The 13,096-nt window shown below is 35.6% G+C and overlaps 1 protein-coding gene across 7 annotated transcripts in view; it reads right to left on the bottom strand.

Moving 5' to 3' along the window:
• AKAP9 (A-kinase anchoring protein 9) overlaps window positions 1-13,096 on the bottom strand; it is a 103,832-nt gene that overhangs the window by 3,546 nt on the left and 87,190 nt on the right. For all 7 annotated transcript variants that reach the window (XM_021551652.4, XM_021551655.4, XM_021551653.4 and 4 more), the window contains 12 exons: window positions 12,391-12,509; window positions 11,362-11,556; window positions 10,377-10,565; window positions 9,597-9,741; window positions 8,625-8,844; window positions 7,499-7,649; window positions 5,936-6,604; window positions 3,991-4,190; window positions 3,002-3,110; window positions 1,985-2,170; window positions 1,222-1,422; window positions 593-825 (listed from right to left, as the gene is read on the bottom strand). In XM_021551652.4, the coding sequence (XP_021407327.3) occupies window positions 593-825; window positions 1,222-1,422; window positions 1,985-2,170; window positions 3,002-3,110; window positions 3,991-4,190; window positions 5,936-6,604; window positions 7,499-7,649; window positions 8,625-8,844; window positions 9,597-9,741; window positions 10,377-10,565; window positions 11,362-11,556; window positions 12,391-12,509 (2,617 nt within the window). The remainder of the gene's footprint in view (window positions 1-592; window positions 826-1,221; window positions 1,423-1,984; window positions 2,171-3,001; window positions 3,111-3,990; window positions 4,191-5,935; window positions 6,605-7,498; window positions 7,650-8,624; window positions 8,845-9,596; window positions 9,742-10,376; window positions 10,566-11,361; window positions 11,557-12,390; window positions 12,510-13,096) is intronic.

Below are 13,096 nucleotides of genomic sequence, written 5' to 3'. Positions count from 1 at the left end.
CAACAGGTATGTGAACCCTTTCTTGAATTTATATGACACACAAGGCTCAGAACAATAGCAAGCAGAAGTGCTTGGGGGCTCAAACATTTGTGAAGGTTTGTTAGCAACATGGAGTACTATGCAGTAATAAACTTTACTTTTTTTTCCTCATCAATTCCTGCCCATCCTTAGTCATGTGAAATTCAAAGGACTACCTAGACTGAGAAAATTAATACCTAAATCTATATTATACTTACATGTAAGACTTAATATTAAAGGAAATTTAGTTGCAGAAAAAGCCTTTGTCAATAAGTGCAATCCTTAGAATCGCTCATGTTTTTTAATAATATGACTTTACCCAGTACATTCCATCTGTGATTATCAGATACTGAGCCCTTTTCACCTACAATCAGACTGCTTATTCCTATTACAAAATTTACCTACACTCTGCTTACCTTGTCACCCTACAAGTATCTACTATATTCATGACTACCAAAAACACCATTTAAACAGGATGGAATATGACAATTTCTAGATTTCACTAGGGAGCTAGAAAAGTATATATTAACCAGCACAGTCATATCTGTTTGAACTGTAACTTCCTCCAGGTTACCTTGAAATTGCAATGGACACTCTGACTGCAGAGCGAAATCGTGTGAATCCCTTTGAACGATGTGTGATGATTTCAAGGTCTGTGTAGGAAGGCTGTCCCCCCATCCGTGCTATGAGGGCCAGCGTGGCTTCTTCACACTCCTGGAATCCTCCTAGTAACAGCAGCAAATATTTTTTCTGATATATGAGAGCTTTCCGAAAGCTCTCTGCTCGTAGGTATTTGCCATAAATTCTCTGCAACAAGAGAAAAAGACAAAAAACCTCATAAGGTCCAAGAATCACAACAGTTCCAAGACTTTTGACATCGTTACTTCCATAGCATTTCTGTGATTATTCATTTCTCACTACCATGGAGAAGACTGTGCTGCTGCTCACACTTGTTGAATGCAACTTTATATATTGAGGATCACCTAAACAACAAGAAATAGAGAACACACAAAGGACAACATAGGTGTCCATGTCATTCTTGGAGAGAAAAAATAATAGTCAGGTATCTGAGGATGAAAATTTAAAGACTGAATTAGTATCTTTTTACTCAGAATAAAGCAGAGTGAACACAATGAAAAATAAGCCTAAATCAAAAATTTTAAAGCAGCTGTAGTTAGTATGTGGGAAAAAATATCTTCTTACCCTTAAAACAGCATTTTCAGTATCTGATCCCAGTTCTCTGAGGAAAGCCTCACTCCTGAGCTCTGCTCTCAGTTTGGAGAGTTCTGCATCAGCTTGTTTCAAAGATTTCTGCAGCGACAGCTTTTCTCTATTCCAAATTTCCTTCTCAGAAGCAACAAGAGTATCAATATTAACTCCAATATCTGCTGAGTGCCTAGAAGACTGAAGACAAAGGAAACTGAATTTGAATGACATAATTCGGAGAAGCTTAGCCATGTCATTCTAGCCATTGGTTTGGTGGAGAGCTCATAAAATTAATAAGAAAAACTATTCAATGCTTGGATCTGAGGCCACCCTTGCACTCTAACACCTCAATAACAGTGACTTTAGGATCCCAAAGTCCCAGAAAAATACAGCTTCTCTAAAAAAAGAGTCCCCTCGAGTCCCCTCATGAATCCTAGCTTCATGATCTTGAAGGCTATCTGGACCTATCTGGATCTGATATCATGGTGACAAGATAGAGATAAAAAAGAAAGGCACAAAACATTTAAAATAAAAAAGTAGTTAACAAAAAGAAGCTGGGTAAAATCACAAGGTTTTACACTTAACAGAATGAGCTGACACACTGACCAATGAACATGAATAACTCACACCAATTTACTCTGTAGAGGGAAGGCAAGAAAGACAAATGACTTGATCACTCTCAACTGGGTGACTAGGACAAGAAATTAGGCTTTTATGTCTGAATACATAACTCAGTAGATCAGTATCACCAAGGACATACATAGTCTGCAGAAGGCTGTCTGTGCTGGTATCTTCTCAGTTCTTCCTCCAGTTTCATAACAGCATTCCTCAAATTATTCTTCTCTTCACTCAGTCTGCTGACAAAGCCTGTCAGCTCTGCGTTTTGCCTGAGCAGCCTCTCAGTCAGGGAGCTGGATGGAGTCCCTGGTGGCAGCACCATCTTCAGCTACAGGGAAGAAAGAAAACCAAACTCAACTTCTATTAGGTCCAAATTGCCAATTGGAAAATAACTGGCTTACAGTGAAAAACATTTATAGATAATGACAATAGCTTTGTATCAACTTCATATAAAAAACTTCAGCATACATGTAAACTACAAATCACAGTGACTTTCTTGTCTATACTTACTCTATACATTACAACAGAGTATTTTTATACAAGCTCAATTTGCAAAGTTTTCTACTATGTTTATGTTTATCTAACTTAGAGGAAAAGAAAAAAACCTTTTTCAAGTTACATTGAAAATCCTTGCTTAAAATATAGGGACCAAATCAAGCTCACTTAAAAATCAAATATTGCCGAATTCTTTGCAACAGATTACCTAACTTCATTTCTTTTACACAGGTGCACGCCACTCAATCTTCAGTGGCCTTTCATTTACTTAAACAAGGCAGTTTAAGTAAATGTGTTGTGTCAACACAATACAGTAAATACTACATGTTGATTTTAATATCACAAAGTACTGAGTAAAGTTTCCTCAGTTACAGGATTACTGCTGAAAGGAAAACATCTTAAAGAAAAAGCCATGAGATGCAGAAATTTAAAATGAAACTGCAAAAGTTTTGATTTCAAAGTTGCAAAATCACTTTTAAAGTATTACAAATAGTAAAAAACAAAAGGAAAGGGGTTTTTATACTTTACAAACTCCAGTCAGAAGACTCACTGGAATCTTCCCCTATAAAGACCTGAATAAGTACAGCCTTACAAGCTCCTTGCAGTTTCTGCTCACAGATCTTCATCCTAACTCTCCCATCAAAGTTACAGCATTGACTCTCACCTCTTCCAGACTGGACAATCCAGGCAGTATTTTCAGTTCTGAAATAACTTCTTCAATAGCATTTTGTACTGAAATGAAGTCCTGATCATCTGCTGTTTCAAACTGCAATCTGAAACAAAAGGGGTTTCAACAGCAGATCAACTCTGACATCACAAGCCAGACTAACAGAACTTTTGTGGATACCCATGCACTGGATCTAGAGCAAATAATTTCAGCAGTACAGGAGACAGGGCAATGTTTTCAAGACTGCTAAGTGACTCTAAACAAAATTGTCTTGATTTAAAAAAAAAAGTGTACAGAACAGGTTCCATTCATTTGTAGACAGGGATATTCCACATAAAGCACATTTAAAATAGTGGTTTTGCTTCCCACAAATCTGTTGAATCTGTGTGATCAAAATCATAGGGTATTTCCCAGCTACACTACATTCTTGCTTTGCCCAAATGTTTCAGAAGGAATGTTTAATATTAAATGACCATCACAGCAAAATAAAAACAGATGCAAACCTCCCATGGACCTGGTGCCATGGTATTTTTTAGCCTTATGGAGATAGTAACCTTCCAGAAATAAGAATCAAAATCAGTTTCATTTGACCATAATTATATTTTCCTCAAGGAGGGTGATTCAGAACAATAATCCTGATATTCATCTCCTTAGGCACGATGAATTATTTAATTACTATTTTAAATTCATCTACCTATACCATGCCCAGATAAATCTTATCACTTTTCAGAGGAAAAAACGACTATTTTGCTGTGCCTTAGAAAGGACCCAATGTAAACATATAGGATTTACAGCAGCACTTGATACTGGTCCTGGTCCTATATTTTGATCTTCCATCAGTACACATCTCAAGTAACAGCATACACAATAAAACTAACAACCCCAAACTCAATTAAATCCTGCAGTCTGTGAATTAGTTTTCAAACCCAATATATTAGCTTGCTGGCTGCTATTTACTAAACTAAATGGCTGAAGACTGGTCTAACCTGCTAGCAGCTTTCCAAGCCAACTGCTTCAGCTTTGGAGATGTATTTTGCAGCTTTTGTCTGACTTTTTCCAGAATTTCAGTAGCAGCAGAGAGATCTCCTGTCAGTGTGCGGTAAGTCAACTCATTTGTCTCAGCTCCTTCCATTTTTTGCTGGAGAACCCAATTTCTTGTTCTGTCATTGGGTGTATCCCAGGTAGTCTGGAAAGAAATATGTATTTTTTACATATATATATATATATATATATATATATAGTATGTGATCCAGTGCTGTAAAATGAAAACATATGCTTCTGAAACACACTCAGAAACTGAAGAACAAATAATTTTGAACAGAGAAAGAAATTTATTGTGACTACAACACTGCTCTAATGTAGCACTAAACTATCATTCATAAAAGGTCTAGTGTCTTTCTGTACTAAGAACTAGTAATCATGGAGCTACAGTGTGAATCCAGTCAAAAAACTCAGCAGGATGTCACAAAGCCTTTCTGTTTCTTCCATCAGCAGCTCCTTTACCAGTTGTGCAAGGAATTGGGCAACGGGACCTATGTGTTTTTGTAACCAATTTACAGTCAGGAAAAACAAGGGCTGAAAGAAGCCACCATGGTCATGGAGGTCAGTCCAGTCCCAGGCAACCACACTACATGCTACCACAAGCAAAACAATGCACTGAAGAGGTATTCCTAGGTAACAGCCTCCCAACACTGCCATGGAAGAACTGCCATTCCTCACAAAGAAACCTGAGTCCATGGCTCTGTCTTTGGCTGCTTGCCCTACAGCATGGTACCAAAGGAAAAAAGTCAGAGTGTTGCAAATGTCACAGGAAACAGCAGGAGATTCATTATTTGAAATTCTAGGCAGATCCTGGAAAGCAGATCAGATTATCTGCTGATGAGGAAGGGGAAAAACCCCAACAGCTGCTGCTAACCTGATCCAAGGGAAAACTCTTTGCTGACCACAGTGCTGGCAGTTCCCTCTGGGCAGAGGAACAAGGTGCACAAAATGAGTATGGCAGGAAGGCTGCTGCTGTCACAGTTACCAACACACTCAACATCCTGCCTCTAGCTGTGGGTAGTTTCCAATGCTTCAGAAGATAAAAACCAGTAGCTGAAGTAGATGAAAAAAAATTTCCTTCCTGGCTCCACATACAAATAACTGGTAAAACAAATGATGTCAGGATGGGCAAAAACATAGCAAAGAGGCAAGGAAGTCTCTCATCAGTCCTCTCTGCGACTACCCACAAATCACTCACCCAGCAACACTTACCTCTTACAGACAAGTTTCTAAAAATGTTCTAAAAGTAATTTAAAAATAATTTAAAATCTCTCTTAATCTTTTATGGCTATGAAGAACTTAGAGGCAACAGAGATAGCATTTTCACTCATCTAAAATTTAGGATAATTCTTAAATTGATTTTTTACCTCGTTTCTTTCTTCTATTTTGTTTGCTAACATAGACATATTCAGACATACGCTTGTTTGATTGCTTACTCATTTATTTATTGAAGCTGTTGGAATATCACTTATAATATTTCAAAGACTCCTTGCAGTTTATTAACTAAAGATTAAGGGCAGTGACCTGGGGTATTCCTAAGTAGGAATAGCTCATTCCTGCAACTGGTTGCAAGGAATGTTCTTCTCCTGTACTGAGACACAAAGTGGGTGTATACACCCAGATACATTTCTCCTGCTCATACTCCTCCTTGTACACTACTATGCTCCTCCTTATATACTTCTGTAACTTCACTGTCAGGAGGAAGCATGTGAATAGTTTTAGGAAGCAAACTGGAGTGCTTTCCCTTTTGCATTCTCTGGTGCCTATGTTCTGTAATCTGCAGGCTATTTTATAGATCGAGTCAAGGCACAGTGACACAATAACTGAGCAAAAGAATTAAAGCTAAATTGCATATTTCAATATTACACATTACTTTCAATCCTACTGTACCTCATTTGGGTTGTGGCTTGGTGTCCTTTTGGCTTCCTTTCTTCCTTCATCCTCCTGCTCTTTTTTCTGTAGTTCTTGGATTATTTCCTGTAACTTCTTTGTTTCATTATCTAATTTATGAACTTCTTGCTTCTTTTCTCCAAGTTGCCACTGAAGGTCTTCTACTTTGGTCTCCAGTTCATGGAGTTTCTTTTGTACTATTATGTTAGCATCTTGTTCTGCTTGTAACGCTTGCCTATGAATCTGCCTTTCTTTTTCCATTTGCTGTCTCACTTGCACAGATTCCAGTTTATACTTCTCCATCTCACTTACTAACTCCACTATACGGTCATGCTTTTCATCCATTTGCTTCTGTAGCTCTTTAAGCAATTCCTCAGATGGATTAGGTGTTCCAGCTTGTCCCTTATCTTCAGCACTTTGAAGCTGAGCACATAGCTCTTTTTCCCTTTCTAGGGCACTGCTTATTTCAAGAGCTCGAACCTTCTCTGATTCAAGAAGCACCTGCAACTCCGAATTACGGCCTCGCTCATGTGACAGCTGGGCAGCACTGAGTGCTTCTTGGGATTCAATTCTCTGTTGCAGATCACTTGACAGCTGTTTCTCTTGCTCCAGCAGTTTACTTAACTCTAAGTTCTTTTGTTTTTGATCTTCAAGAGAAAACTTTAGGTCCTTTCAAAAGAAAACATAAGAATTTATCAAAGCCATTTGTGCATACTTTCCATTATCTTCTGCAAATTGCAAATATGTTACCTCTACACACACTGCTTTTAAACAGGTTTTGCTATTCCCAAATAATGCCCCAATATTCTGAATGCTGCAGTTACATCTGATACTAAAATACATTAAAGATGTCTTTCTTCTAAAATCAGATTATTTCATAAAAGTATCTTTTTAACACATACTTTATAGTGAGATACAAACAACTGTAGTTCTGATGACAGCCAGCTGTTTTTACTTTCTAAAACTGTGGAAATGATTTTTCAACTTTGGATTTCAAGATGTAACTAAATTGATACTGTTGAAGTTGCTGGTTTTTTGTCTTTTGTCTTGTAGCAGGATACCTGCTCTCCCCTTCACTGTATCAAATACTGCAGAGGTACCAAAGAAGATATTAATGAAACATTTTCTCCTAAGTAACTCCCTAGTTTGCTTTTCATGAGGTGAAACTGCAGACTTTTTAAATGGTGACAAACAATATGTCTCCTTAAATCATATTCTTAAATACTATATTTTATGAGTTAGGCTGTGGTGGGGGCTGAGTGCAGCCATACCAGCAGTGTCCTGTCCCACTGAATAACTTAGAGCCATTATTGAATCTTCTAATCTTGGGCCTGAAAAGCACAGTAAACTTCCTATTGATTTAAATGGAATATGCATCAGGCCTTTTTCATACTTTGCCACACAGCTTCTATACATTTTTCTTCAGTTCTAGATGATATGACAGTTGAAGTCAGAACAATGAAGCATGCACTTGACAAAAAAAAGTAAGCTGAGATGAAATATGGACCAAAAGAATATTTTCATGCTCCTTGATGTCCCAGGCCACTTGTGATTATGGAATACCTCAAGCTCTTCTCTTCCTCTTTCCTCACTGCGTTCCATTTTAGCTTTTTCTTTTTCCAAAGCCCACTGTAGCTCTCTTGATTTTTTCTGTTCACTGGCCATCGTATCCTTGAGAATATCTAGTTCAGCTGCTTTTTCTTTAACTTCAGTCCTAAAAGAGAAATGGGCAAACTTTACATGAGGCAATGGCTCTAATACTATCATGAAACAGTCAGTTTTATATATTTATTCCATCCTGTGCACTGAAAACACTGCTAGTCTAGTAGAGTAACAGTGAAAAGCCTATTACAAAGACAAGACTAACTCAAATCCAAAAGAGTTGCATAGTTCAAGACCTACAAGTGTATTCATCCTGCTACCTTTGTAGCTGCCACTTGTGGGGACTCAGAGGAAGTAAGTGTTCAACCTTATCCAGTCACAGGCCAAAATCTCAAAGAATACCATGGAATTGCATCTTGCTGCCATGTTTCTCAAGGGAAAAAAATGTATTAGGGAAAAGGAAAAATCTACAACTGAAATTTTCATTTATTTACAAATCAATTTTGCATTTGTTTGCAGAAAAAACTTGCTCCTGATGGTCTGTAAAGGGTATAAAGTAATCTTTGAAGTAATCCCAATGTAAACTCCAGCTTAATTTGTTATCTCTGAGCTGAATATGAAGATATTGTTCATGGGTGCATCCCTCAGGCTCAGGCATAAATAATAATGGCTTTTTTAAGTGCCAAATCTGTGGTTTCTGCTATCAACCATGTCAAAGCAACATTTTAGAGCATTTCATATGGAAGCACTTGCTAAGTCATCATAACTTTCCAATTTTTTTCTCCATGTTCCTGGGAGATTAAAAAATTTAATAAATATCGTCTATTTATTAGCTTGTATACAGTAGTCTAATGTGACAAAGTTTAAAAAAGAACTTGATAATTAATAAAGTCTTAAGTTATGAATTGGAATACATTTTTTGTCAAATATAAAAAGTCTATTTTTGTCAGGTAGGTTTTACAGAAATACTGAGAAGCAATTATAGTACATGAGATCAAGCCCTTTAAGAAAATCAGTATTATGGTTTCAGATTAGGAAAGATAAATCTTCACAGTCAACACAGACAGCTTGGCACTGAAAGCCACACCTGATAGTTTCTAGGTCCTTGAAGTGCTTGTGCTGTGCTTTAAGGGTTGCTTCAAGCTCTAGTTTGGCTTGTGCAAGTTCATTCTTCAGCTCTGAGCCCATCATTCTCTCTGAATTCAGCTGCTCCTGAAGCTCTGCTGCTCGGTCCTTCATACTCCGGAGCTCCACTTGCATCTCCAGAATCTGCAACTGCTTCTGCTGCATATTATACTCCAGCATTTCTAATGGGAGCACATTCACATGGAAATTACTTCATGAAAAAAGCACTGTTTTGGGTAAAGCTTCTCCTAGCCAAAGCATGACCACAAGGCTATTATTAAGAGTGATATTTTAAAATAATATTTTCTTTCAGTAGCACAATAAAAGTAAACCCATGACTTTTATACTTGAATACCTTTTGTACTTTGAATAAATCACTTCAACTTCTGTATTTCTTACAGGCTATAAGATGTGTGCAACTATATCAATATGCATCATCTGCATATGATGATGATTAACACAATTTAAGTTAGTTATATTACATATGTATACTTGTGACCTAATATTTGTAACTAAACACTGACAATGAGCTTTACTTAATACCTGTTCTCTGAACTTTTTGTTCTTCATTCTAATTGCTTCTTAGTTTCTGCATTATGACTGACTATCCAACTTAGATAATTTCCAAGCTGCTGAACCTAAACAGTGAAGCATATACACGGAAAATAACCTTAAAATTCAAGCTCGATTTTTACAGCAGTTGAAGATAACTTAGTATTACTTTCAGTTTTTGATACAAGTCATAAGAATGCAGATTATTATCTTAAGTTTTGCAAAAGGAGTCAAATAAGATTGAAGAAGATGAAAAGTATGAGTGTTCAGAACACATGTATCAAAATCAGAGACCAAAGAAAGTCACCATTTTTGTCACTTACAACATTATGAGCACTGCCTTGAAAGCATTTGGACAGATATAAATTACCACAGAAGTCACCTTGGCTTTTTGAATCAATCTCTTGTTCTCTCTTGGGGTTACTTTTCTTACTGTTCATCTGAGCATGTAATACTTGAATCTCCATCAGCAAACTTCTTCTGTCTGCATTCTGAAGACTGTCCATTGCTGCTCTCTGGTTAGTAGCCTATTAGCATTAGAAACATTTCAAAGTAAAACTCCAGATTCTATGAGAATAATTACGGTGTTGACATCACATTTATTTATATATTCATAGTCCACATATATTCAAAACATTTTCAATGAAGTCAGTATTACAATATTTGGAAAAACTGCTTGTTATTTTTTAGTTCTCTTCTAGGCATCAAAATTAGAGACTAAAAAGAGCTATCACTTTTCTGGCAAACTGCAATTTTCTCGCTAATCCTTCCATGTTCCAGAGGAGATAACTTACTTCTCTCTGTCCCATAGCAGCATTGTACTTTCTCTTCTCACAAATTATTTTGTATAAACAAGCTACCATTTCTCTTAGACAGTGTAATGTAATTCTAATTAATTTAACAGCATCAAGCTCAGGACAATTGTATTTAATTCAAATCAAACTCTGAAGTCTGTATATATTCTGTAACGTGTGCACCCAAAACTTTCTTTCCCATGCCACATAATTTTTCTTTCAAAAGACACTAGTTCATTCTGCAAGTCTGACTTTTTTTCATCCTTAGACTGTCAAAACTACCATTAATACATATATTTATAATGTATTTATAAATTTAAAATTAAAATCTAATGTAGACACTTTGACTACAGTACAGTTTATATTACCTGCTCTTGTAGTCTGTGCTCTAACTGATTCATCAACATCACTGCATCTCTTGTGCCCATTTCTGCAAGTTCAGTTTGAAATGCAGCAAGGAGAACATTTTGTTCCCTCACAAAAAGCTGTTGAATGGCATGCAGAAGTTCTCCTCGCCAGTCTGACACACCTTCAGGAGATTCAGTACTTGCATAGATCTGCAGTGGTAAAAAAAACAATTTAAAGAGCCAAATTGAAAGATTATATCACTATAATTTCTATGTAGAGTGTGTGTTCTCACTGAAATATTTAGCTTTTCTTAGTAATTGTGTAAATTTCATCCATCTAAATGGATGCATTTACTGTACACATTACAAATTTTTTTGCATTCACAAATCATAAACTTTTAGCTTTTTTTTACAATGGTGGCAATTTAGCTTTTTGTAACTGAAAACTTAGCCCTGTGCAGTTATTACTGAGGTTACTATATCACGTTATTCTTTTAATTGTTCATATATTGCACATCTCTCCCTAGGCTCTCACAGAGTTATGTGGTATTGTGCAGATATTGTGTATGAAAAAGATTTAATTTTAAATGACACAAAGTTCATCTGCCCACTTTACATGCTAAAGGAAATGATGTAATCGAAACTACCTGCATATATCCAAGAGTCTAACTGGGGTAATTTAACAAGCAAAAGTTTTAACACATTACTGATTAATAAGCCAATAAGTAACAGCATTAAAAAATTCTATTTAAATTGCTACTGGAAAATGTTTCAAAATAAAATTATTCTTATGCGGACCTATACAGTCAAAAGTTATCAGTGCACAGAAGAACAAATATATGCTGTAATAGCATGAAGTACAATATAGAATTTTATGGCATAATTTAAAAAATATTTTGCCTAGTAAAATAATATTTAAGCATTTAAACCTGAACAGTGAATGTATCTTAGAAGGTCATAATAAATTATTTTTTATTCAGATAGAATCATACAATATTATTTATACCTCAGCTTCTCTATGAACTTGCATTTTTGTAATTAGATCTTTCAAAGATGAGATGGTGCTTAGGAAAGCTTTTCTTTCTTCTAGCCATGATTCTGGCTCTTGCTTATTATGAGCTGAAAGATCTTTTTCACTATATGGAAATTCAGTGAGAGACAGCACCTGTATGCCTTCATGATGGACTGCTCTCAGCAAGCCCTACAATAAAAGCAAAAAGAAATCAGTAATGCCAGTAATAACAGCATATAATAATAACAACAACAATAATAATAGCAATCTTATTTCATATGTATTGGAAAACTGTTACTTCTAATTTGATCAGCATAAGGAAACTATGCTTCCTCATATCAAGGACAGAAGTGTAACCCAGTCCTTTATATAAGTCACACAGAAACTTATTAAATACTTGTATTTTTCATCAGTTTCAAATAAAGTTTTCCAGTGTATATCTGTCAAATCAATTTTTTATTTTTTAAAATAGCTACTAATGGAAACTGACATTTTCAAAACAGTCCTGGGAAGCTTCCAAGTGAGCTTTGCCATTCGCTTTTTGAAATTATTATGAAGCTAGGGATTTGTTACAAAATGATTGAAAAAAAATGTAATTAAAGCATGATACCCTTACTGTTTATGATAAACAGCTTTGCTTTCATACATAGCTATAAAAATAGAACCTATACAATTGTGTAATGTATGATCATGACATTATTGTTAATACAACAAAATTGCAATAAATTATATCTAGTTTTCTTTCTCATAATCATAACTAAGAACAAGCCTAGAGATATATAAACTAGATTATATCTAGTTTTCTTTCTCATAATCATAACTAAGAACAAGCCTAGAGATATAAAACTCATATTTAGCCTAATTTAAAATGCAAAAATGCACATCACTGTGAGAAAGTTTATTAAAATAGTCAACACTAAAACTTATATAAATGGCTCTGTTATCAATGATCAGGCAGAAGCTAATCTCAAATTTCAGTAGTATCATTCTTGTTCCTTAAAAAAAAAAAAGAGTGTATTTTACCTTAATTTTTTTTGGAAGTAAATCTGTTGAAGTTTCACCTTCATCTATTCCTTCAGATATTGTGTCGGATCCCTGGGTCTGAGCAAGATACATTCCTTGACTCCAGTCTGAACTGGAGTCTAAAATAAAAGGAGAGAGAAACATGAAAGTTGGATTACTGTGAAGCTTTGAAGAACAGGCATCAAAAAAGTATTTTTTATCTGTTGTTTTAACAGGTAGTTGCATGTCACTAAGGGTTCATTCTAAGTCTGGAGACTACCTGTTTTATAGTTTTTCTTTTTCAGTTTCAAAGAAGTAACAGTAACACTAAACTAAAAAATAAAACCACAACCAAACTTAAAAATCCTTATTTAGTTTTACAAGACAAACAACTACTTGCATAAACACTTGTGCCAAATGACCCACTCTTAATAAGCTTAGCATTGCCTATGTAAAGGAGCCTATGTAATTTTATTACACTTGGAGAAGTCAATCCCTGTCACTATCTCCCACTGCTAGGGAGCTGTAGCTTTAAATGCTATCAGGAGATGATGAAGAGATAATGTAATATCTATGAAGGATACATAAACTCCAATGGAAAGGAAAATAATTAGCATCTGATGCCTCAACTAAAACCCATCTCTGCTCCAGAAATTTTTCTTTTTATCAAATTAAAAGACATGCCATGCCCAGAACCTTTTGCAACTTCTGCTTCAATCTGGGCAGT

Source organism: Lonchura striata, chromosome 2 (assembly GCF_050655825.1).
Source record: "Lonchura striata isolate lonStrDom1 chromosome 2, ASM5065582v1, whole genome shotgun sequence".
NCBI classification, from domain to species: Eukaryota; Metazoa; Chordata; class Aves; order Passeriformes; family Estrildidae; genus Lonchura; species Lonchura striata.
The sequence above is the reverse complement of the archived record's forward strand: the minus strand, read 5'-3'. Positions and strand labels throughout refer to the sequence as shown.